The sequence below is a fragment of the Martes martes genome, assembly GCF_963455335.1.
Source record: "Martes martes genome assembly, chromosome: 1".
NCBI classification, from domain to species: Eukaryota; Metazoa; Chordata; class Mammalia; order Carnivora; family Mustelidae; genus Martes; species Martes martes.
Window position 1 is genome coordinate 75,364,392 of NC_137888.1, and position 27,598 is coordinate 75,391,989.

The 27,598-nt window shown below is 36.8% G+C and overlaps 1 protein-coding gene across 1 annotated transcript; it reads left to right on the forward strand.

The window, feature by feature from the left end:
• On the forward strand, window positions 1–27,598 carry SELENOT (selenoprotein T). Its single transcript, XM_080811399.1, has 6 exons — window positions 1–237; window positions 18,649–18,759; window positions 19,390–19,516; window positions 22,012–22,099; window positions 23,633–23,786; window positions 24,312–27,598. The coding sequence occupies exons 1-5, from the start codon at window positions 101–103 to the stop codon at window positions 23,755–23,757; spliced, it is 588 nt and encodes a 195-aa protein (XP_080667525.1). The 5' UTR covers window positions 1–100; the 3' UTR covers window positions 23,758–23,786; window positions 24,312–27,598.

The following is a 27,598-nucleotide window of genomic DNA, read 5'->3' on the forward strand; positions in this document are numbered from 1 at the left end:
CGCCTGCGCGGTGGGGAGCTGCTCGCAGCTCCCGCTCGGCCTTGGGCTGGCTGGCTGCAGTCTCCGTTTGAGCGCGTTCGAAGTGGCTGGTTCGCTTAAGATGAGGTTTCTGCTAGTTCTCCTGGTGGCGGCGTCGGCGGTGATCCGGAGCGATGCCTCGGCCAACCTCGGCGGCGTGCCTAGCAAAAGATTAAAGATGCAGTACGCCACGGGGCCGCTGCTGAAGTTCCAGATTTGGTGAGTATGTGTGCCGGGCCCCGGCAGCGCCGTCGCGCCTCTGCGAGGCCCCTGTCGCTACGCGAGGCCCCGGCTTCGCGGCCTAGCGGGCTGAACCTCCCCCGGCCCGGAAGAACGGCGCCGGGAGCCTTTCGCAGCTTACCTCCCCCGGGGTCCTTCCCGGGACTGCCAGGCCGCCCTTCTCTCCTCCAGGCATAACCGTTCTCTTGGCTCAGTTCTTTTTTGCCTCCTAGAATGGTGGGAGTGGGGAAGGAGGGCACGGGAAGGTTAAGTACTGAAAGGCGAAGACGTGGGGCCCCTTGTCAGTGCGAGGGCCAGTCGGCGACGTCACGCCATGGCCACCCGGCTGCCTGCGGAGGTGGGCATGAGTTGGCGCAGTGTCGGCGGACGAGCGCGTGCGTTTGCCGCCCAGGGCCCCTTTCCTCTCCCCTTTCCCAGGGTTATGCCAGGCGCCCTCGCAGCGCCCCTGGGCGAAGGTTAATTCGAGTCGTTGGAGGACACCCGCGAGTGACAGACGCCTGTTCTCCAGGACCTCCCGGGGTGACTGTTGAGTGAGGGAGTGGGGATTCTGACAGCTGGAGGGCGCCGAGAGGTCCAGGGAGGCTGATTCTCACTTTGCAGTTTCCAAAATGTCTTTAAAAAGGAGCACGTTGCTCTTCCGACAGTGTGGTTCACTCCCAGACAACTCTTAGTTCCCCCAACTCCCCTGACACTCGCCTCCCAGGAGTTGCCGGTACCCGCATGTCTTTATACCTTTCAAATCTCTTGTGCATTCAGAGAAACAGAAAAAAAGAAAAGAAAAAAAAAACCCTAAACCAGAAAAAAAAAATCCCAGCAGTTTTCGACTTTGTACTGTAAGTGATTTTGTCGTTACCTGGTTAAGTGTTAGAACCCGAGCAGTGATGCATGTAATACGGTAGGTGGGGTTGGGGGAAGATTTGAAAGGCAAACTAAAATTGTAAAATTGTAGAAATTAGAATCCTGTATCGCAAAAGATGACGTTTGTTCAAGATCACAGGCTTTTTAAAACTTTTATTAATTTAAGTGTACTAAAGGTGAGATTTCCTGTGTACCCAACTATTTTTTGCTTATCCTTTAAAGAGTAAGCAAATATTTAAAATTTAAAAAATCAATTTAAGAGTCAGAAAGTGAGATGGTGAGATGAGACTTTATTTTTGGAGTGAAAACTATAAAAACTTTGTACTTTCCTCCTGATTTAAAACAAAAAAACAGAACAACTCCCTGTATTGTTTACTGTGTGGCCAGCACATATCATTTTCATATAATACTGTAAATGGGAATTATGACTTGACCGTTGCAACTTTTCCCATAATTTTTTTTTTAATTAAAAAGTGGCTGTCATTTTTTTCAACCTATAATTACTGTTAAGGATTGTGATACTTTGGATTAGGTAGTTTAAAAAGACTGCATTTCCAAGGTATGTAATTTTTCTGTTTCCTACTTTTGCACCTCTTGTTTTGTGCTTTTCCAAAGTACTCTTCTTTTACAATTGCTTCTGTTGGAATACTCCTCAGAATAATTTAACAAGTGTACTTTCCACTGAGGATGTTCATAACAACTATAGGGAAGGGCATTTAGTTCTTCAGTTAAACTTTTTAAAAAGTCTTAAGTACTTCAGTTGAGTTTCTGATACATAGTTTCTCTGTCATTTTTTTCTTTCCTTCTCTTTTTTTCCCTTTAAGTACAAAGTTGTCCCAGAAGTCTAATGAGAGTTTTCTTATGCAGTAACCCGGAGCATATTACATACAAAAGTTCTTCAGTTTTGTTTTGTTTTGTTTTTTAATCATAGATGAGAAAGAATTTTATTAGTATGCCCTCCGTATACAGGTATACTCAGCTTGTTTTTGGTACTTTTTCCCCAGAGATTAATCTGTATATAATAAATTGAATATTGTGTTTCTGGTTTTGGTAGACTCTCTTGGACATTCATTTGTGAGTTTGGGAAAGAAGAGGAAGCTAAAACAATTGAGGATAAATATGTGAAAATTCTTTTAATTCTGTTCGAAATCTGAGTGCTATAAAATGCAGTTTTTTATTAATTACCACTGTGAACAAAGGAGAGAGCTATTTTTACCTTCTTTTCAGTCGCTTTTGTCCTTTATTTTATGACTGCTCTTTAACTGTAGCTCAGTATATCATCTATTAATTGTGTCACTTTTATAATTGCTAATAGAATAAGACAGCGGCACAAACTCACTCAAATGGAATTAAAGGGAGAGAGTGTGCAAAACAGCTTACAACAAACGTTCCTATTCTATAATCTTGTATTTTTTTCAATAAATATTCATTCAGTACCTGCTTGTGCCAGGGATTAAAGATAACCCTGGTGAATGATATAGATATGGTCCTTCATGAAGCTTCCAGAAGTGCACAGTATTGCATTACACATCTCAGTCTTTGGTTTATGTCCAATTGATGGAGCAATAGAATTAGATGAGTTTGATAACATTGATTTCACATTTGGGAGAAAAACTTATCCTGCTTACTTGGTTATTTAAACATTGAACATTAAAAAAAAGGAAGTTCTCTAATCAGACCTTAAAATAAAGGTCCCCTCTAACATTTTCTTTTCTTGTGATTTTTATGTATAAATGCATTTTATGTGTAAATGTATGCTGACAGATAATTGGTTGACTGATGTTTGTATGCATGTTTTGTTTTCCCCATATATGAGATTTAACATGTAGTCATACCTACAGCATTCAATCAGTTGTAGTTTATTTATTCTTTTTTATTTTTTAAAGACTTAATTTATTTGCCAGAGAGAGATCACAAGTAGGCAGCAGGTGGAGAGAGAAGGGGAAGCAGGCTCCCTGCTGAGCAGAGAGCCTGATGTGGGGCTTGATCCCAGGACCCTGAGATCATGGCAAATCCCCCAAAAAAACCCCAAAACTAAAAATAAATAAAAAATAAAAATAAGGGTGCCTGGGTGGCTCAGTGGCTTAAAGCCTCTGCCTTCGGCTCAGGTCATGATCCCAGGATCCTGGGATCAAGTCCCGCATCGGGCTCTCTGCTCGCTAGGGAGCCTGCTTCCTCCTCTCTCTCTCTCTGCCTGCATCTCTGCCTACTCGTGATCTCTCTCTCTCTCTCTCTCTCTGTCAAATAAATAAATAAATAAATCTTAAAAAAAAAAAAAGAGCTTACTAGGTACAGCTCTTTGCAGTTAATCCTTATTTGGATATTTAATGATTGATTCACTAAGAATAATAAAGATCGCAAAACAAGCAAATACAGAATTTTCCAATTTTTGTTAATTTAAGAATCCACTGCTATAATTTTAGGGCAACCAACTTCTAAAAGTATTTTTAAGAGGTAAATGAAAAAACTATTCCAAGAACAGAGTTTTATTTAAATTATACACACTCACACTTTGCTTTCGTGATATGGAGGCAAGAAAGTAAAGACCTAAGGCTGATTTGGATGTTGATATTTGCTGAGATTAGTAAAAGGATGAGTTGAAGAAATCTGAGAAATTGGAGCCCTAAAGATCATGTTAGTTACCATAGACTTAAATTTGCATATTCAAATATTTGAGCACCTACTCTGTGCAGGTACTTTGGTTCTTGGAATTCAGTTTTCTCATAGACATCATAGGCAAGAGTAGAAAGCAGTCATTAATCCATGGACAACATATAAAATTAGAGTTGTGTTCAGTGCTATAAAGGAAAGGTTATATATTATATGAGACAGGCCTAGTCAGGGGATTAGGGAGAGTTTCCATGAGGAAATCAACTTTGAACTGAGATTTAAAGGATAAAATTTATTGCTAGAGAGCTTTCAAGCTGTAGGAATAACATGGTCAATGGCCTTGTAGTAAAGAGAACGTAATTGCTTAGGAGGCCAAGGCTACTGACCTCAAAGTCCAAAGAGAAGGTGGCACAGATCCTGGAAGGTCTGGTAGACCATAAGGAAAGATCAGTTAGCCTCATGGTGGAAAAGACATTAGAGGGGACAAAGAATAGAGATAATGGGGAAACCATTTAGGGGGACCATTTTGAGCTACCCAGGTGAGAGATGATGGAACTTGGAATACAGTGGTGGTGGTAGAACTAGAATGTAAAGGGACAGGTTTAACAGATCTTTAGGAGATAAATTTTAGGGTTTTGGTGATGGGTTACATATCTGGGGGAAGGGAGAGGAGGTATGGAGTGAGAGGTGTCAGAGATGGCTCCTGAGTTCTGGAGTTGTGCTGTGCCGTTCACTAGAATGATAAACAAAGGAGACAAATTTTATGACTTTTTTTTTTCTTTTTGGTGGGAAAGAATGGGAGGAATCCTGAGTTTTTAAAATGGTATCAGGGGAATATCCTACAAAGAAATTTTTGTCTCCCCAAAATAGCCATAGTAACTTAAACTAAAAACTTATTTTTAATGTGTATTTATTTATTTATTTTAAAGATTTTGTGTATTTATTTGTCAGGGAAAGAAAGAGAGAGGGGCACAGGCAGGGGGAGTGATAGGCAGAGGGAGAAGCAGGCTCTGGATGAGGACTCTATCCTAGGACCCTGGGATCATGACCTGAGCCAAAGGCAGACATTTAACCCACTAAGCCACCCAGGGGTCCCTAAAACTAAAAACTTAAATGCCAGTTACTGGATTTCACCAAACCTAAGATATGATGGATTTTAAGGTACAGCATTATTTTATATGTCTCTCAGAGGGAGAAAAATACTGCCGTTTAAATTGTGACACAGATGATTATAAGATAAATACTGATTTTTCACAACGATACTAAATAGGAGAAATGTATTCTTAGAATCATTGAAATAAAGGAGTAGTAAGTTGATTCAGATAGACGAGTACTCCATTAGAGTGTTACTGGAGAACAAATAAAATGCTGGCTGCTATACCTACCACTATGTTAGATTTTTTAAGTTTTCTGTAATTATGTAGAACTTAGTCACCATTTTGTTTTGTTTTTTTACTATTTAAACAAAAAACTGCAGTATCTAACTGAATAATGTACACATAATGGTGGTTTGTACCTAATAATGTACAAAGTACTCTAGTCCAAAGCTTTTAGAGGTAGGTAAAATATGAATGGTTTTAAAGGTTTTATCTCCTCTTACAGAAAAATTGAAACATTCTTTCCTTACCATTTGCCATTAAGGTAAGTGGTGGAAATCAAATTGAATATATCATTTGGAAATACCAAGATAACCTCATAAATTTTGAATAGTATAGTTACTGGAAGACTGTATTTACTGCTCTAGCAGTTCGGAGGTCCAGGTTCTTATTTGATCTGACTCTTATCTTCTGAATGACTTCCCGGAAATTATTGAATCTCTTTAGTAGCTCTCAACTTGTTGGTCTGTAACATGACAATGTTGGTTGCATTCCAATTACTAATATTCTGTTACTGTTTTATATTGTTAGGAAGCTTCAAGGCAAAAAATGAAAGCATGCATATGTGTTTCATTTCTGTCACCTTTTCTGCTTTCCAAAAAGGGAAATCAAGTCATGTTTTCACATATCTTACCTTGATTGGGGTGCAACCTAAGATTGGTGAGGAAGAAATCTTGCCATGGGTTTTATCAAGAACTTGGTTCTTGAAAAACTTGAGGTTTTATCAAGAACTGCTGATGAAATCAAATCCTCATTTTTTTATGCCCTTTTTACATGCTACTTATTTTCCCCTTTTGTCCAAGGAGGATAAATATTTATTTTTTACTATTTAGGAAGATAAATACTAGTTTTTTACTAATTGTTTGAAAGCCCATTGTCTGATGGGAGAAACAGAAACATGTTAAACAATATTACAGTAAAGTATCCTGTTCAGAGTGTTCTAAAAGAGGTCATAATGGAGGGCTTTAAAACCCTAGGGGAAAGAAAGGTTATTCAGGGAGAGTTGAAAGGCTTTGACAGGAGGAAAGGAAATCTTGAAGGGTATGGGGAAAGCACCAGGAGATGTAGAGAAAGAGCTTTATAAAAGTAAGGGAAGATCATATGTAAATGAAGCCTGACTCAGCACAGAGAAGGGGGAGGGGACAGGAAATAAAGCTGGAGGCAGATAATCTATTAAAAACTAGCTCAGCATACATGCAATCATTTATCAAGTTTTGTTGTAATGTGTTATTTTTATTGTCTTTAGTGTTGTGATGAGAACTTTGGTAAATTTTACTCTGAGACTTCCATCTTTTAAAAAAATGAAATTAGTTTTCTGGCTATAAAAATAATACAGGTTTCTTGTAAAAATAATAAAAAAGTGTAGGGGACATTTTTATTTTACCCTTCTAGGTTCTTTTGACTGGTCTATTAAAATGCCGTAAGACAGATGAATAGCAGGAAAACATTTAATTACGTACTTAGGAAAGCCCTATAAAAAACACGAAAGGCAAGAACAAGTTGGGCAATTGAGGTTTATATAGTATCCTGAGTGAAGGAATAGGATGGGGGCCTGGGGCTCCAAAGGGGAGGAGGGTAATTCACAGGACAATAAGAAGAGCAGATTTTTTTTTATAAAAGATTTTATTTATTTATTTATTTATTTGACAGAGATCACAAGTAGGCAGAGAGGCAGGCAGAGAGAGAGAGAGGGAAGCAGGTTCCCCGCTGAGCAGAGAACCAGTCCCAGGACCCCGGGTTCATGACCTGAGCTGAAGGCAGAGGCTTAACCCACCCAGGCGCCCCAGAAGAGCAGATGTTTGATTAAATAGATGTTTGTCCTGCCACACAAGTCTTTCAGATAAAAAGTTACCCCTGTTAATAGCTTTCTGTTTGGGCCTATCCAGATTCTTTTACGTAGTTTAAGGGAGCAGTGAGTTTTTTGTTTGGAGTCCATTTGGTCTAAATTGCCTTCAGCTCAAAATAAGCCACATGCCAAAGTGGCATATTTTGGGGTCGCGTGTTTTGCTCTCCCCTTAGTATGCACAAGAAAGTGAAAAATCCTTGTAGCCCTCTATTAACATTTAGAAGAACAGCCTTCAGGACAACTCTACAGACATACTGTATTATGTAATTTTACAGAAGTGATCGTGTTCATAGTTGTATGCTTTTTTCTTTTTTTTTTTTTGAAAATTTCCTTCCCCTCTATCACTTATTGTTCAGTAATTACAGATATGCATCAGCAGGCATAGTATTACATAAGATGAGTGTTCCTTAATTTATCTAACTAGTGCCTTTTTGCTTAACTCTTAGGTTGATTCTGATTTTTTACAGAATTACTTAGTGAATATCCTCAGATATGTTGTATACTTGTCCAATAATTTCTGTAAACTAAATCCACAGAAGTACAGTATTATGATTAGGTCAAAGGGTATTACATTTAAAATTTTGATATTGTTATCTTAAACTCCTACTGGAAGATCTTAGAGAAGTAGGTTGGGTTTTTAAAATTTCTAGTTTATCGCACTATAATAAGAATACGACATTGAATACATAATGAGAATACGATGTTGGCTATTTTTACTTACTGGGCTTTCTTTGTGATATAACATGGTCAGTTGTTGCAAATGCTCTTTGGGCTATCAGGGGTTTTTCTTATTGATAATAAAACCTGATGGATGCATGAAATCTGCTAATGATAGTATTCAGATCTTCTGCAATTTTATTATTCATCTTCTCTCAGTTTTCTAACCCATCAATTTTTTTAGGGCCTCAAAATATAAACATATAAATAAAAATTAATAAATATATATATATACACACACATATATATATATGATTCATTGCCTCAAAATATTTTTTGATTCTGCTTTTTGGTTTTGAAATTTCTGGTAGTGTTTCCTTACCTCTTACTACTGCTTCTTGTAGAATATTTTTGAATATAGGCTCTTATTTTGACTTCTGTTTGCTGTTTCTCCATTTTTGTTTTATGACATAGTTTCCATAGTCCCTCAGGCTTTGTCTTCTTTTTTCTGTTTCTCCTCCCTGTTTCTCAAAACAAGAGAAACAGCTTCAGATATTACCAGTATTATCAATACTGTTTAACCCACTTAGCCACACAAGTGGCAGCTTCAGATATTATCAGATATTCAGATAAACAGCTTCAGATATTATCAGTATTATCAATATTATATTGATGAACTGTATCCTCTTCAGTAGACTATTACCAGTTTACTGTCTTCATTAGAATTTTGCCAGCACCAAAAAGGCATGGACTTTTTTTTTTGCTTTCTCTTGTTCTAGGTTCTTTCTCTTTTGAGTATCTTCAGTCAGTATTTATTGAAAAAGTGAGTACAGCCTATTGTGGTCCACTGTGGCTTGCCCTGAAATAACCTAACTGTCCTCTCTGTCCCCCCCACCCCACCCCATATTCCTAACTGGACTAGCGATAGCTATCACTTAATACTGTTCATTTCTGGTACGTTTTTACCCGGTTGGCTTCTGTTCCAGTTTGGAAACTGTTAGGCATAGAATGTAATACATGTAAAACTTCAGTTTTGAACATAACTCTTATCAGTAACACTCTTGGCTTGGTCTGCATGCCTCTACTGGTGGGGCTAAGCTTCCAGAATCCATTGTGCTTACTGCCAGTCATCTTTCTGCTGCTCTGATACCTGACACACCCTTACTTATTAGTATAACTGCATTATCCTGTTAGTGGCTTTCTTTCCAAGATTCCTGGCTTTTTTTTACTGAGTTTATTCTAATGTCATGTGAAATCAGTCTACAACCAACCGGTTAATAAATATACAGGTCAAATAGGAAAGCGGTAAAAAGCAGCCCAGAGATTTCTTCAGTTTGGCCATTGATTCAACATAGAACACAATATATTTTTTTATCAGACTCTTTAACAACGTATAGAAATACACTGAGGGTGAGTTCTGTGGAATGTGAATCATACCTTCAATTAAAAAATGTATTGAAAAGAATAAAAGCTTGGCATCATATATGGAGCATTTTAAGATGAAACAAAGAATTCTACAAAATGTGGTTGTCACCATTTATTGAATGCTTTAATCAAGTCATCTTTATTGAGTGACTGCATACCTTACAAATCTGTTAATAAGTGTTTTCCAGAGTAAACAGATAAAATTCCTTCCCCAGGAAGGAGCTAAGCAATTTATAAATTCTTGATGGAATAGTCTTTAGCAAAAGAATTCCTGAAATGTTATGTCAGAGATACAGAACTAGAGGCTAGTGACCTCCAGAATAAGACAGAAGAATGGAGAGAATAAAAACGGATTACTAATAAAATTTTAGGTTTGTCACATCTTTGGAATACATTTAGTAAAGAAGCCAGGAATCTTAGAAGCTCCTTTAGGCATATTTCCTGTATGTGTTTTCACTGCAGTGGCCACTGTAATGTTTCAAGATTTGAGGTTGCTAAAAGGAAATCACTTGATTTCGTATAATTACTGTTCCTTAATCTGACAAGCTGATACCTTTTTGGTGCGCTCTTGGAGCTTCTTAAAAAACTGAGCAAATTTTGGGCCACATTTTAATCTTCAAAGTGTGTAGGCACTCCTGTTTGCAACTTTTAAAAACATTAATTAGTTTAGTCTATTTTTCACTCCCTAAATACCTTGTGTCTTGTGTGATTTATAGAACATTTGCAGATTTCATTCCTTAAAGCACTTAGAGCAGGTGATGCCCCAGACAAATGTTTATTATTACAGTATTTCATCTACTAAACAGAACAAGGAAAAGCAAAGATTAAATCTAAAAACACAGCTTTCAGTGGTCAGCGAGCTGTTGAACTGAGCAATGCTGTAGACATTTAGAAAGCATAGTATTTACAAAATATCTTCCTGATTTTCTAGGTACAGTGTGGGAGAAATATTAGTTGAAATTCTTAGGATGCAAGTAGCAGAAACCTTTTTGACTGGTTTGAACAATACGTTTGGAAATGCATTTTAAAATTACTGAGGGAATAATCTTAGAACCCAAAGGCAGGGATTCATCAAGGCCTTAAGATGAGCTAAAATAGAAAACTGGAAAGTGGAGAAGATGTCATTCACTCTTCCCTGGTTCACATCTGTACTTTTTTCTCAGTAAGTCGTACTTTATCCTTTGTTTTCTCTGAAGATTCACTTATCTTCTCAGTCCTTTGAAAAATTAAACATGTTAAACATTCACCTTTGTGGAGATAGTCACTTTAAAATCCCATTTCTTCACTTTTTAGGGAGGGATCTCAAGCCTTCCTTTGACAGGTTTGCATTTTTCTGGACTGTCAGTGATGGCAAGGGGTTGGTTTCATTATGTAAACAGAATCCAGAGGACAGTTAGAAAGGAGGTTATTGTAAATAAAAGGGGAAGGTGAATTCAAGAGATGCAAAAAATAGAAATCTTAAATATTTATTTCACAAATGTCTGAGCTTTTGCCCTTTTTTCTTTTTTTTAATTATTATAAACATGTAATGTATTATTTGTTTCAGGGGTACAGGTCTATCATTCATCAGTCTTACACAACTCATAGCGCTCACCACAACACATACCCTCCCCAGTGTCCATCACCCAGCCCTCCATCCTCCTACCCCTCCTCCCCTCCAGCCAACCCTCGGTTTGTTTCTTAAGATTTAAGAGTCTCTTACGGTTTGTCTCCCTCTCTGATTTCATCTTGTTTCATTTTTTTCCTCTCTTCCCCTATGATCCTCTGCCTTGTTTCTTAAATTCTGCATATCAGCGAGGTCCTGTGATAACTGTTTTTCTCTGATTGACTTGTTTCACTTAGCATGAGGAATTCTAGTTCCATCCACTAGTTGCAAATGGCAAGATTTCATTTTTTTTGATGGCTATAATGTTCCAGTGTGTGTGTGCATGCATGTGTGTGCATGTGTGTACATACACACACACACACACAACATCTTTTTTATCCATTCATCTGTTGGTGGACATCTGGGCTCTTTCCATATTGGGGCTGTTGTGGACATTGCTGCTATCAATATTGGTGTGCAGGTACCCCTTTGGATCTCTACATTTGTATCTTTGGGGTAAATAACCAGTAGTGTAATTTCTGGGTCATAGGGCAATTTTCAGCTCTATTTTCAACTTTTTGAGGAACCTCCATACTGTTTTCTAGAATGGCTGCATCAGCTTGCATTCCCAACAGTGTAGGACAGTTCCCTTCTCTCTGCATCCTTGCCAACATCTGTTATTTCCTGACTTGTTAATTTTAGCCATTCTGACCAGTTGTGAGGTGGTATCTCATTGTGGTTTTGATTTGTATTTCCCTGATGCCAAGTGATGTTGAGCACTTTTTCATGTGTTTGTTGGCCATTTGGATGTCTTCTTTGCAGAAATGTCTGTTCATGTCTTCTGCCCATTTCTTGATTGGGTTATTCTTTGGGTGTTGGGTTTGATAAGTTCTTTATAGATTTTGGATACTAGCCCTTTATCTGATATGTCATTTGTGAATATCTTCTTCCATTCTGTTGGTTGTCTGTTGGTTTTGTTGACTATTAACTTTGCTGTGCAAAAGCTGTTGATATTGATGAAGTCCCAAAAGTTCATTTTTGCCTTTGTTTCCCTTGCCTTTGGAGATGTGTCCGGCAAGAATTTGCTGCAGCTGAGGTCGAAGAGGTTGCTGCCTGTGTTCTTCTCAAGGATTTTGATGGGTTCCTATCTCACATTTAGATCTGTCATCCATTTTGAGTCTATTTTTGTGTATGGTATAAGGAAATGGCCCAGCATTTGTTGAAGAGACTTGTCTTTTTTTTCCATTGGATATTCTTTACTGCTTTGTCAAAGATTAGTTGACCATAGAGTTGAGAGTCCATTTCTGGGTTCTCTATTCTGTTCCATTGATCTATGTGTCTGTTTTTGTGCCAGTACCATACTGTCTTGATGATTACAGCTTTGTATTAGAACTTGAAGTCTGGTTTTCATTTTCAACATTCCTTTGGGAATTTGGGATCTTTTCTGGTTCCATACAAATTCTAGGATAATTTGTTCCAGTTCTGTGAAAAAAGTTGATAGTATTTTGATAGGGATTACATTGAATGTGTAGATTGCTCTAGGTAGCTAATTCCATACACATTTTAACAATATTTCTTCTGCACATCCATGAGCATGGAACATTTTTCCATTTCTTCGTGTCTTCCTCAATTTCTTTCATGCCCTGTTTTCCTTTAATAAGAAGATGTAAGAGATTGGGGTTTGTGATAGGTTCAAGTTTGATATAAGTATTTGACTACAGTTGGGGCAGACATACCCAACTGTAGTCAAATACTACAGTATTTGAGTAGAAAGGGGAAAAAGGGGGTGGTTGGCATAGTGAATCAGGACACTGAATACATGATGGACTCAAAAAAGCACAGAATCTATTTGAAATATTATAGACAGGGCATTTTCTTTATTTCTTTAATTTCCTTACACATAGATCATCTAATTTGTATGCAGGTCTTTTCTTTTAGAAAAGTACTGTGAAAAATATTTTAAAGTGAGCAATTGCAAAAGTAGACTCCATATAGTAAGACATTTCTGTATTACTGGGGATTTGCAAAGTGATTAGGACTTAATGTTAAGATTTCAGAGTTTAAGTCTACTTCTTAAGGACCTTCGGTCCCACGGCAGGAGGAGGAGGCAGGTGCTGCAGCGTATTTTTAGCATGTTTCCATATTTATGTGTTGGGGGTATAGTGGAATTCAGAGTTTTCCTCACAGACCCAGAAAGAATGAAGTAAGTTGGGTCCTCACCATGTGTGCCTTGAATTTCACATTTTGTCCACCTCAGTGAACACCAGGTATGTTTTGTTTTGGAAAACATCTGTCAGCAGTAGAGATTGCTATTTTAAAACAGGAAAATTGATTTTTGGAGAACAATTATATAGGGAAAAGTTCCTTAGGTTTTCTTCACAATTCTGAAAGCAATGCTAGGGAGGAATATTTCTTATATGTAAGTAAACTTGTCTAAAAATATGTTGTATCAGTTTTGTAAACTGTTTCATCTTTCAGAAATAAATAGGTAAAGTTTTGGGGGGGGTTGTTTGTTTTTTGTTGCGGTATAATTGGCATGTTAGTTTCGATCTCCTGTTGGATTTGTAGGTGTTGGGAGTGGTTTGATAACTATCTAACTGAACTCCTGCAACCTGATGTCATCTCAGTCTGCTACTCCTCTGCCATCTTGACTCAAGTCCTAGCATGTTAGTTTCAGTTATACACATAAACAGTCAATATTTTATGTAGTGCAAAATGATTACCACCGTAAGTCCAGATAACAGCAATCACCATATAGTCACAGTTTTTTTTCTTGTGATGAGAACTTTTAAGATCCATTCTCCTACCTACTTTTAAATATGCCATATACTGTTATTAACTATAGTCACTGTGCTGTACATTCTATCTTCATGACTTGCATGTTTTATAACTGGAAATTTGAAAAAAAAATACAGTTTTAAAGTCCTTTTTGGATTTCAAGATTATGAGCTAATTCCATTTGGAGTTCGATCCAAAGGTCTGAGACCATACTGAAGACTTGGAACTGGGAGGATGGAGGATAGAGCTAGGATTCTGAGCACAGTAGCCAGAAAAGTAGGTGACTAGGAGGAATCTGACCAGAAGTGTTGCCTGCACATAGGTACACCTCTCTAGCTGGGCTTCTTTGGGCTTCCCTTGGCAACAGATTGGTACTCGCAGAGCAAATAGGGACTTCTGGAGCCCCACAGGTTTTAGTTCTCCTAGAGGGAGAATCTCTAGATGTTCATCATGGAAAAACCTCAAAAATCTCTGCCATCAAGAGGTCAACTATATGGGTACTTGCTTGTGGCATTTTGACCAAAGGGAACTTAGTTCCTGGACAGAGGGGAGAATAACTCTTACATCATAAACTCTTTTATTTGGGTCTAGTGAAAAGGGCTAGGATCTCACATCACAAAGTCCATGTCTCTCAGCCCTGACTAAAGACAGCATCTGTGTCACTCATCACTACATACCCAGTGTCTAACATAGTGCTTGACATGTAGTAGGCATTCAGTAAGTATTTGAGTGAGTGAATTAATAAATAGTACATATGGATGTATAACCATGGAAAGTCACTTCATCTCTTTGGGCTTCATATTTTCCCCTTCATCTATTAAAAAAAAGTTTCAACTCAATTAATTTTGTCTCCAACTCTCACAATGTTTTATTAAAAGTTAGAGAATATCCCTAGGGCAAATAGTACATTATATGTGAGTAAAAATAATTAAAAATTAAAAAAAATAAAAGAGAATGTCATTTTAGATAATTAATTCCGTGTAAACACTGATGCAGACTTGAGGGTATTGAAATCAGTTGCCATTTCTTGGTTTCATGGTAGTTAGGCATATAGGTATTTTTTGTAATATCCTCAAAACAAAAGCAACATTAAAATTTTTCTTTTTTTTTTTTTTTAAGATTTTATTTATTTATTTGACAGACAGAGATCACAAGTAGGCAGAGAGGCAGGCAGAGAGAGAGAGGAGGAAGCAGTCTCCCTGCTGAGCAGAGAGCCCGATGCAGGGCTCGATCCCAGGACCCTGGGATCATGACCTGAGCCGAAGGCAGAGGCTTTAACCCACTGAGCCAGCCACCCAGGCGCTCCCAAAATTTTCTTATAGAGAAAGCAGCTGTGACAAAATAGTACAATTTGGTGACTCTAACAACAGTAATAATAAAATATTAAATAAGGTGAATGTTTACTAAACATAAAGTATGTAGAGCGTAAGTTATTTTAAGTATTTAGCTGTAGAGATTTGTTGCCCTTTGCAAAAATTTCATACTTTTTAGGGACTTAATCTCTTGTGAAATTTTTATTCTAAATGTGGAGGAAGTATTAATTGTAAAGAAAACTGGTGACTTTCTCTCTCTCTTTTTTTCCCCCTGAAAAGTGAGTTTTTTCTTTTTTTTAATTTTCTTTCTTTTTTTTTTTTTTAGATTTTATGTATGTATTTGACAGACAGAGATCACAAGTAGGCAGAGAGGCAGGCAAAGAGAAAGAGAGAGGAGGAAGCAGGCTCCCTGCAGAGCAGAGATCCTGATGTTGGGCTTGATCCCAGGACCATGACCTGAGCTGAAGGCAGAGGCTTTAACCCACTGAGCCACCCAGGGGCCCCAAGTGAGTTTTTTCTTAAATTGAGATCTACTGGGGCACCTGGTGGCTCACTTGGTTAAGCGACTGCCTTCGGCTCAGATCATGATTCTGGAGTCCCCAGATCGGATCGAGTCCCACATCCACCTCCCTGCTCGGCAGGGAGTCTGCTTGTCCCACTGACCTCTCTCCACTCATGCGCACGCGCTCTCTCCCTCTCTCTCTCAAATAAATAAATCTTTAAAAAAAAAATTGAGATCTACTAATATTTGGACTGTTACACCCTTCCAGATATAAACCTGATCCTGGTAGTTGGTATGTTTCTCCTTGATGACAGTGTGATTGACAAAGTTGGCACCTTAGGTTTTACATTATTGTTACTTAATTACTGACTCTGCTTCCTCTGTACTTTCCTTGCTTTATGTGTTCCTTGACTTAGACTATAATGCAGTTAAGCGCTTAACACTCTTACCTGAATTTGTAAGCTCTTCTCTTGATTTGGTGGTACCACCTCCTTTTTTTCTCTCAGCATTATTGAACTATGATTGACAAAAGAAATTATGTGTAGTTAAGGTGATGATTTCATATACATATATATTGTGAAATGATTACCACAGTAAGGTTAGTTAAGACATCCATATGTGTCCACTCACAAAGTCATATAATTAGCTTATTTAATTGGGTGAGAACATTTAATATTTATTCTCTAAGCAAGTTCCAAGTATACAAAACAGTATTGTTAGCTACAGTCACCTTGCTGTAAAGTAGATCCCTAGAATTTGTTTTATAACTGGAGGTTTGTATCGTTCCACCAGGGTCTCCCCATTTTGCCTCTTCCACAGCCCCTGACAACCACCAGTCTACTTTCCATGTCTCTGAGCTTGGCTTTCTTAAGATTCTGTGTAAAATGAGATAAAATTCGTGTTTCTCTGTCTTACTTAATTCACTTAGCATAATGCCTTCAAGTTTCATCCATATTGTTGCAAATGGTAGGATTTTTTTTTTCTGAATAATATCCCTATGTGTATTTATACCATATTTTCTTTATCCATTCATCTGTCGATGGATGTTTAAGTTGTTTCCATGTCTTGGCTATTTTAAGTAATACTAAAATGAACATGGCAGTACAGATACCTCAGATACCTCTTGAAGAGAGTGATTTCATTTCCTTCCGGGTATATCTAGAAGTGGAATTTCTAGATCATATGTTAGTTCTTTGTTTAATTTTTTGAGGAACTTCTAAAATGTTTTCCTAGTGGTTGCTCCATTTACATTCCTGCCAGCAGTGCACAAGGATTACCTTTTGTCTACATCCTTGCCAACACATACTATTTCTTTTGTCTTTTTGATGACAGGCATCCTAACAGGTATGGGGATATACTCTGTGATTTTGGTTTGCATTTCCCTGTTGATTAGTGATGTGGAGCACCTTCTTATGTATCTTTTGACTATTTTTATGTCATCTTTGGAAAAGTATCTGTTCTGGTCCTTTTACCCATGTTTTTAGTCAAATTATTGACTTTTGGCTATTGAGTTATATGCATTCCTTATGTGTTTTGGATATTAACCACTTTATCAGATATCTGATGTGCAAATATTTTCTCCCATTCTATAGGTTGCCTGTTCATTTTGTTGATGGCTTCCTTTGCTGTACAGAAGCTTTTTAGTTTGATCTAGTCCCACTTGTTTATTTTGCTTTTGATACCTTTTATGGTCTAACCGACAAAATCATTGCTAAGACTAATGTCAAGGGGCTTATTACCCACTGTGTTTTCTTCTAGAAGGCTTATGGTTTCAGGTGTTACGTTCAAGCCTTTAATCCATTTTGAGTTCATTTTTATGTATGATGGAAGATAGTTGGTCCATTTTAATTCTTTTCATGTTGTTGACAGTTTTCCCAACACCATTTGTTAAAGAGATTGGCCTTTCTTCAGTTTTGGCTCCTTTGTTTTAAATTAATTGGCCATATTTGTGTGGGTTTATTTCTGCCCCCCCCCTTTTTTTTTTTTAATGAGTGAGAGAGAGCATGAGAGAGGAGAAGGTCAGAGGGAAAAGCAGACTCCCCAAGGATCTGGGAGCCCGATGCGGGACTCGATCCTGGAAGTCTGGGATCATGACCTGAGCCAAAGGCAGTCGCTCAACCAACTGAGCCACCCAGGCGCCCTATTTCTGCCATCTTGATTCTGCCCCACACTGATCTATGTGTCTGTTTTTGGGCTGCTATACAATTTTGATTACTATAGCTTTGTAATGTAGTTTGACATAAGGCAGCATGGTGCCCCCAGCTTTGTTCTTCCTTCTTAAGATTGTTTGGGCTATTCCGGGTTTTTTATGGTTCCATACAAATTGTAGGATTGTTTGTTCTATTTCTGTGAAAAAAGCCATTGGAGTTTTGATAGAGATTGCACTGAATCTGTAAATTGTGTTTGGCAGTGTGGACATTTTAACAATATCAGTTCTGATCTGTAACACAAGATATCTTTCATTTATTTGTGTCTTCAATTTTTTTCTTTTAAATATTTTATTTATTTATCTGACAGACAGATCACAAGCAGGCAGAGAGGCAGGCAGAGAGAGAGGAAGGGAAGCAGGCTCCCCACTGAGCAGAGAGCCCGATGCGGGGCTCCATCCCAGGACCCTGGGATCATGACCTGAGGCAAAGGCAGTGGCTTTAACCCACTGAGCTACCCAGGCACCCCTGTGTCTTCAATTTTTTTTTTAAACTTTTCAGTGTATCCTCCCCCTACAGGTGAACTCTGGTGGCCTTTTCCCCTTTTCTTGCTGGGGAAACATATTTCCACAGCATCGTTGTTCAGAAATTTTAATGGAGATATTTGATGCTATTGACTTAATTTCTTTAGTACTGTTATGGATTGCTGTCATACTGCTGAAAATTATCTTCCCAAATGTTTGTTTTCCTTTGCAAAGTAGAAGCAAATTTTAAGTCAGAACTTGAAAAGAGTTTTTTAAGTTCCTTTTATTGTGATTGAGCAGGCATGTTTGCCCACTTAGGGGCAGAGTAGGAACAAGAACCAGTTTCATGTCTCATGCCTTCGTATTTTTTAAGCTTCCTGTGCCCCAGTTTTGAAAGTCCCTATTTCAGATGTATAAGAGTTGTTTTCGTTTCAGTATTTATACTCATTGATACCCCTGCAAAAAGCAGATTGATTTGAGAGCTCAATATGCTGCCATATATGAATAGGTATTTGCTGCTGCCCCCTAATAACCCAAATCTATAAAGTTTAATGTTCTAATAGATGGATATACATGGTGGGGAGGTAAATATGTGAAATTTGTGAACAAACCTCCGTGTTGCCATCATCCAGCATCAGTTGTTATTACTTTGTCACTGTTCTTGGGAAACAGTTTTTTACACTTGGCAATTTTCAGGCTTTGTCTAAATGCAAAGTAAGTGTAGGCATATTCTAAATTGATTAACAGAAGCACTTTTATTTTTCTGAAGTGTTTCCTGAGGCTATAGGCGGGTGTTTGAGGAGTACATGCGGGTTATAAGCCAGCGGTACCCAGACATCCGCATTGAAGGAGAAAATTACCTCCCTCAACCCATATATAGGTAAGTAAATCTCAGTAACTTAAAAGGAATTTTTAAAGTGAATTTTTTTCACTTTTGAGTAAACTTTTGTGAATTGGTTCAGTTAACTTTTCTTGGTTATTATAATTTCTTAGTTGGTTACAATAAACAGAGAACACTGTTTTATAAGTATCAAGTTTATTTGGTCCAAATATGGAAGAATTTTTTTGTTAAGAAAGAAGAAAGAAGGATTATTTCAGAGATGGTAACCTTCTAAGGATATGTTTTCTTACATAATTTTTATTGCAGAAATAGACCAAGAACTTCTGAATTTTTATATAGAGTCAGTGGTATAAAATTCTGTACTGTTAAAATAAATATTTTTAAAGCCTAATGCTATATAATTTTGCAAGCTATAATAAACGTTTTTGTTTTAAATCTCCACATTAAACTTTAGTTACTATCTTTTTCACTATTTATAATTTAGTAACCTTTAGATTTGGTGTCTAGAAAATGTCCATGCACATATACTTGAGTTTTGAGTTACATTTATTTGTGTCTTCAGTTTTTTTCAACAGTGTCCTAAAGTTTTGTTGTGTCTTAAACAGTGTCTTAAAGTTGAATTAGGTGAAAAATTATGGCTTCTGATGAATTTCTTTTTTCTTTCAATAGACACATAGCATCTTTCCTGTCAGTCTTCAAACTAGTATTAATAGGCTTAATAATTGTTGGCAAGGATCCTTTTGCTTTCTTCGGCATGCAAGCTCCTAGCATCTGGCAGTGGGGCCAAGAAAATAAGGTATGTAACCTAATACTTTTGATAGTTGCGCGTTTTTTAGGTTGTCAGTGAAAATATTTCAATGGCTTGTTTGTTTGGTTTTCTAAGTACTTGTTGCTGATTCACCTGTTCACTTGTATCATTTCAGCTTCAATCACTTTTTAATCTTTGGGCATGGCACTTAGCCTTTCTTGACCTTAGTTTTTTGTTTGTGATTTTTTTCTTGGCCTTAGATTTTATAATTATATATTAGGAATGATTAGGTCTTATTTTTTTCTTTTAACTATTTGAAGGATAAGGAGGTATAACTTTAGTAGAAACTGGGCACAAAATAATTTAATACCTGATATTGATTATATAGATTAGGTCAAATCATATCCAACAGAACATAATACACATATAATGTAGGCCTTTTAATTAATGGCTTTATTCACATTAAAAATGACATTTCCATGGATTTGTTTTTATTAAAATTTTCTGTTTTCATTATTTGTCCCTTGACTCTTCTTTTACTCTCTCTCTATATATGTATATATGTATATATATGAATTGTGCTAATTCTTTTTTCTTTTGTAGGGTCTTGCTGTGACATGCATTCTTTTTAGATTTCTTTAATTTGTTTTACTTAAAATCATCTTTTCTAGAGGGTCCTTCTGCTTTGACGAATGGTACTAATTGTATTTCTCTCTTGGATGAGATTGCTTAGGTTTCCTTCTAAGGAGTATTCTGTTTCGGAGTCCTCTATCTGGTCTTGTTCTTTAGTTCTAGGCTCAAACCACCTTTAGTGGACTCCTACATATCTCTGCTTCTTTTTCTTAGGGAACCACTTATTTCCAGTAATAGGCAAGACTTCTTAACATAAACATAAAATCCTTGGGTGCTACCTCTTATTGAACTGTGTCTCTAGCCATTATTAGTAAGATTGATATGCACAAGATTAAGAATTGAAAGTTAAGTACTCATGATGTTTTGTGTTAATATTTATTCATTCTGTTGATTCCAGCTTTAGTGCATTTTACTTGTGAAGACATGTAACATTATTAATCTACTGTGGAAGAGGAATGTACTTGAAAGCTAGAGCTTTGATGACACTTCTTATATATTGTTCCCATGAAAATATACTTAATGTTCCCAAATGCAAGGGTAACGCCTATGAAATCAAGCCCACCTAGCTCAAGTGAGACTGGGGGGAGAGCTTTTTCTCACTCGCTATGGGCATTTTTATTTACTTTTTTGAAATAACTTGCTGTGAATTGACATCCTCATTACTTCCTGTTTTTTAGTCCGGTGATTTTGTTAAAACCTTTCTGTCCACCAAGGAACTTCTGGTCTCTTTGAAAGAGTATAGATTTGCCTTCAAAAGGGGAGCAAATATAATTTAATATGCTAGTGCTTTCTAATCTACTTTTTTCTTATTTGACTTAAAATAATTTGTTTGGAACACGGACAGGTTGTATTGAATACATGGAGTTGCTGATTGTTGCATCACTAGTCTCTTGTGAATTCATGCCTTATATTAGAAAAATAGTGAAATGAACACTTCTTATGCTGGTATTCTTTTGTTTAACTTATTAAGGCTATTATGAAATTTCTAGAAATTCTGTCTGCATTATGAATATATATTCTTCAGTGTGTATAAACTTATAAATTAATGTTGCATTTTCCTTGTTCTGTGTATGTTATTTGAACATACAGAATGGCAATAAGAGTCTGTGTAGAAACTTTTTTGTTAAAGATTTTATTTATTTATTTATTAGAGAGAGAGAGAATGAAAGCACGGTGAGGAGTGGGGGCGGGTGGGGGCTGAGAAGAGAGAGGGGAATCTCAGACAGGTTCTGCACTGAGCACAGAGCTGGACATGATGCTTGATACCGTGACCCTGAGATCATGACCTTAGGTGAAACTAAGAGTCAGATGCTTAACTGGCTGAGCCACCCAGGCACCCCTGTCACCTGTATAGAAACTTTAAAGTAGTTTAAAAACAGCTATTACTGGAGGCATCTGGGTGGCTTAGTCAGTTAAGTGTCTACCTTTGGCTCAGGTCATGATCCCAGGGTCCTGGGATCCAGTTCTGCATCAGGCTCCCTGCTCAACAGGAAGCCTGCTTCTTCCTCTCCCTCTGTCTGCCGCTCTGACTACTTACGATCTCACCCTTTCTCTCTCTCTCTCAAAAATAAATGAGTAAGGGGCACCTGGGTGGCTCAGTGGGTTAAGCCTCTGCCTTCGGCTCAGGTCATGATCTCAGGGTCCTGTGATCGAGCCCTGCATCGGGCTCTCTGCTCAGCAGGGAGCCTGCTTCCCCTTCTCTCTCTGCCTGCCTCTCTACCTACTTGTGATATCTCTCTCTCTGTGTCAAATAAATAAATAAATGAGTAAAATATTTTTAAAAATAAAAATAAAAACAGCTGTTACCAAATAAAAATGAGACTATATTTTAAAGATTACTGTGTCTTCAGTTGTAATGTTTTGCTTTTAAAATAACTTTGTGTGCTGTACTGAATTATATTTTCTTTTAGGTCTATGCATGTATGATGGTTTTCTTCTTGAGCAACATGATTGAGAACCAGTGTATGTCAACAGGTGCATTTGAGATAACTTTGAATGGTGGGTTCTGAATAGTTTGCATTCTGTAACATATTTTAAATGATTTATAATGACCATTTGGCTTTTCTGTCTTTCATAATATGCAAAACTATCACCTTATATGGTCCTCAACTCCTATAGCTTGAGAATTATATTCATATGATGACCCCTGAATGTATAACTCTAGAGAGCTCTAGATCTCTCCTAGGTGCTATACCCAGGAATCTTATGCTACTCCCAGACTGTTGATTACCTCTGCTTCCTGCAAGTCTTGTGTACTCCGGTTTGCCTCTGCCCTGGCATTGCTCATTTATTTATAATGGCACCATTATCATTCTCCCCAGTTGCCCATGTCAGAAAGCTAGGATAACCTCAGTTTCTCCATTACTCTCCATATCTAATGGTTCACCAAGTCTGATTCTTAATTCTACCTTCTACATTTCTCAGAGTTCTACTCCTGTTTATATTTATCACGATTACCCTAGTCCAAGTCACAATTATTTTGTTACCCTCTAATACATTCTCTAAACCAGAGGTTGTCCAATATGGCCTATGAGTTACCAGTATTTTAAAAAAATTTTTAATGATTACAAAAAAAATCAAAAGACTATTTTATGGCACATGGAAATTATATAAAATTCAGATTTTATTGTTTATACCTCAAATTTTGAGTTTCATCAATGAAAGATTTGGGGAAATTTATTTCTCTGGTTATGTAAGTACCTATGTGATATCCTTGATTTTCTGTTGAGCCGCAAAGCCTAAAATATTTATTACCTGGTTTCTTATAGAAAAATCTGCTGATATCAGCTCCAAACAGTACAGTGATTTTTTTTCAATGCAAATCATTTCCATCTTGTTGCTTCACGGCCTCAAGTTCATTAAGTAGCTTTACTTTGTCCTCAAGATAAAGACCAGAACATTTAATACACCCAAAAGGCCCTGCTTGATGTAGTCTTGGGATTGGCAAACCACGGCCATGTGGACCCTATGTTCAGCTGGCTTTTTTTTAAAATAAAATTTTATTAGAACACAGCCGTGCCCACTCACTTATGTATTGCCTGTTGTTTCTTTCAGACTACAATTAGAGTTGAGTAGCTGTGATGGACTGTATGTTTTCCCAAGCTGAAAATGCTTACTGTCTGGCACTTTATAGTTTGTTGACCCTGATCTAGTCCCTGCTCGCCTCTCCAGCTTCCGTTGTACCCCTCTTCTCCTGTATTTCAGCTCTCACTTTTAATGACAGTATTTCTCAATTTTAGTGATACCTCTCACTTTTGATAATAATAAGGCTCTTTTCTAGCCTCTTATATCCCTCAGCATCTTCTAGTTTTAATTCTTAGTGCACAGTTGTGATTTCTAGCTATATGTGTAGTGCTTTTTGTGTCTCCCCTATTAGAATGTAAATACCATAGCAGCAAGAAGGGTAACTCTCTGGTTCACTACTGTATCCCCAACTGTATATAGACAACAAGTATTTGTGGAATGAATGTTTATTATAGAATCATCTTTAATTTGAAGGGGTGGTACTATTTATTTTTATTTTTATTATAGATGTGCCTGTGTGGTCTAAGCTGGAATCTGGTCACCTACCATCCATGCAACAGCTTGTTCAAATTCTTGACAATGAAATGAAGCTTAACGTGCATATGGATTCAATCCCACATCATAGATCATAGCCCCACCTATCAGCACTGAAAACTCTTTTGTAAGTAGTTTAAAAATACAGTAACCAGTTATAGGTATCATTCTCATCACAAATCAGCAAGATATTAGATATTCCATATATTACCATTTGAGTTCCCAATTTAAGATGTAATAGATGGATGTTTTCTTTATTAAAATTTATGAAGTGAAAAAAAAAATTTATGAAGTGATAAAAGCATTTGGACCTGCCAAAACAAGGTAAGGTTATGCTACTAGTATTACCTTCAAGGCTTAATAACCTGGGCCCATAACATCATTTTTTTGACTGGAACTCCTAATAGTCAGAGTTGGTATATTATTCTAGAATATTTATATACATATCTTCTCTTTACTTGCAAATAACTAGTTTCTAAGAGTATGCAGAATCTTTTAACATGTTCGAGATAGAAAATTATAAGCAAGTGTGTGTGAACACAGAGGTGGATGTTAGTTAACTTTTGCATACCGGAGATGTTCTCAGTTCTTACCAATGAGTTGATTTTATAAGAGTGAATTTTGAAATAAAATATTCTTTTTTCTCTTTCAGACATTAAGGGATTTTTTGCAAGAGCAGCGTGACTGACATTATGAAGGCCTGTACTGAAGACAGCAAGCTGTTAGTACAGACCAGATGCTTTTTTGGCAGGCTCGTTGTACCTCTTGAAAAACCTCAGTGCAAGACAGTTTTTCAGTGCTGGCACATTTTGGAATTCTGCACATTCGTGGAGTGCAATAATACTGTATAGCTTTTTTTTTTTCTTCCCCAAATCCACTTAGTTAACAGTTTTTAAAAAATGTAGACATTACCACTTGTACCGTATTTTCCTTGGTCATATTTGGAAAAGTAGAAAATGGAGTTACAATTTGACTTTCTTTTCAAAGATGTCTGTTAAATCTGTTGTGATTTTATATGAATTTTCCTTTTTTATAGTTTAAAATTGATCTTTTTGGGAATACAGCTGAAGTTCCCAAATACTTTATAAGAGTTTATCAGGCATCTTTAATTTGGTCATTTCCAATTTATAGTTTTCAAAATACTGCAGATTGTGAACAGTGCATTATATGAGATTATGGGGGGAAATCCTATATCCAGAGTACTCTACCAATTTGTGTGTATGTGCGTGTGTGCGTGTGTGATTACCAGAGAATTACTAAAAGACCAACTGCTTTTTAAATACTGTTATGTAGTTCAAGTGTCTTGCCTTGACCAATCTAATGAGTTGATTAACTGGGCCTTTATACTTAACTCAATAAAAAACTAAGCAGATGTAAGTTAAAAAGTTTGAATTTATTGCCCAGCGTACCTATTAACATATTTAAAAGTTGTCTTCCTCAATTTTTGTTTTTGACTTACAGATAATTTCATAAGGAACATACTTTAGTTTTATACACAAATAATAAGTCACTTACCATTTTTAGGGTAGTTGAAACTCAGTTCCCTTGAAAGATCAGTAAAATCTATTTACAACATTAATTTTAGGTGAGTAGGGAGTACTTGTCTAATAATTTAACTCGTTTAACATCATATATCAGAATTTTATTATATTTAAGGAACAAAATTAGAAAGTTTTTTATTCAGTGAATTTAGTATCTTTTCAGAGTTCTAAAAAGATAGTTTTTTTTAAGCAAAAAACTTAAACTGCTGGACTATAAAGGTAATTTAGCAGAAATAGGATCATAATATAGAAAAATAGTCATGTCAGCAGTCTTAACATATTTTAGCTTCCATATGGGAATAGAAAAGGTAGATCTAGATTTGTTGCTAGAAATAAAGGGATTTGAGGAAAAATTATGAAATAATTCAACATTTGGTCTACCAAACACTTAGCACAATGGTATACTTCATTTGTCACTGAATATTTGTTGAATTAATGTCTGGTATTCATGATTTTACAGCCTCAAGGTGGAACATACTATAATCTCTAGTTAACAGGAAGGCAGTCTGATAATTCACTGCAGAAAATTGATTTTACGACTTCTCTTTTTAATTAGGACTGCAGAACTGTTACCCTAAGTTGATATAGTGGCAAGAGTCAATAGAGGTTAAGCTGGAAGTTACTTAGAGGTTATTATTCAGGTGTACTATTTTATAAGGCTAGTCAGGCTTAAAGCCTCATTACTTTCATTTGTAGAAGCCCAAAACAAATACCTGTCTTCTGCGCATTGAACACAGTGCTCAGCATGCGTAGGGCCCTTCTTCAGCAGATGGCCATTCCACTAGTGACAAATTAACATTCTGACATTTAGACCTTCCATACTCGAGCCTCGGATATTCCCATATATCTGACAGGTCAGCCCCAAGAAACTTAAGATTAAATTCTAACTTGTTTCCTGTTTGTCTTGGCTGAATAACTTGTGTTTTGGAGAATAGCTTTAAGTGGCTTAGACACTGATAAAACTCAGTGTGTTATGTTTTTGACACTCATCTCAATATTGTTTTATCTTTGACCCTATTTAAATCTAGGATTTAGTAGAGTCTAGTGAAAAAATTAGTGGGAAGCATGAATATAAACAAGGAAAAGGGGAAAGTTAAAAAGAAACTATTTAGAATTAGTTTTATTATATTTCTAACATTTCAGAATTTATTAGTTGCTTACAAATTGGTGTGGCTATGTAGTTTATAAATGTTTATGTACTATATTAAGTAGAAGACCATTGAACATTACAGTAGGTTGGCTAATATTATTGGAGTTCTTACCGCAGTTGCTATTGTGGAAGAAATTACTTGTTAGATTAATAAAAAAAAATGTTGGCAAAACATGGCCTTATACCTCAGTGTCAAGTTGTGAAAGACAGATACGTTTTCAGAATATAAATACATTTTTTATGGCATTAACATTAATGACAGCAGTTGGTCAGCCTTTACCATTGTTAAAAATATAACAGGATTCCAATAATAATTCTATCTTGTTTTGAATGTTAGTTTGGGACCTCGATTGGTTGGCATTTTATCATTGTCATAATTTTAATTCAGTTTTTAAAACCAGCCTGCAGAATTTTTAAGCATGGTTTGATGATATTCAACACTAAGGCTTTAAAAACTATCTCTTGAGAGAAACGCGAGGGATTGTAAAGTTTAGGGGCTTACTACCATAGCATTGTGAAAATAAACCTTACTAAGCCAATGTAAAAGGAACCCCTCTTTTGTGGAATTAAATCTATGCTAGAGCATTTCACATGATAACTGTATTTAGGAAATTTTGTTTTGTAAAAATTGTCGGTATCAAATAGTATGTTCACTTTCTAATGACTTAACCCAAGCAGTGCTAACACTTCACCCCTCCCTCTCAGTCTGGCACTCAAGTCTTACTGCTCTTGGACCTTAAACTACTTCTCAAGCATTATGGTCCGTCCACTTGTGTTTGGGTGTTGCCGAACTAACAACAGCTCTGTGGTGTAATTCTGTGCGGGGTTGAAGCAGAGAGCAGCAATTTACGTCATTGTCCATCATTACCCCCAACCTCAAGAATTCCTGAGAAAATAATACTCACATTCCCAAATCTGGAAGAAAAATAGTATGAGGACTGTCCCTCTTGACTAATGGAGACAACTTAATCTCAGAAGAGAAAACGAAGTTCAGACATTTTTTAATAATCCAGGTGAGCCCTTCCCTTAACAGTCCTTGGCTCTTTTTAGCTAGGGTCCAGAAAAGCAAATAGATACTCAGCTCCGAATTATATCTTGAAGAAAAATATAAACTGGTCTCAGAGTGGGAGGAGTGTTAAGTCACCTACGCTATCAAAGCTTATGGAATGTCTTCTGTTGCCTGTGTTAAGCTTGAGCAAAATAAAAAGAAACATGATAACTATGTAAACATATAGCAGCATTAGTTTT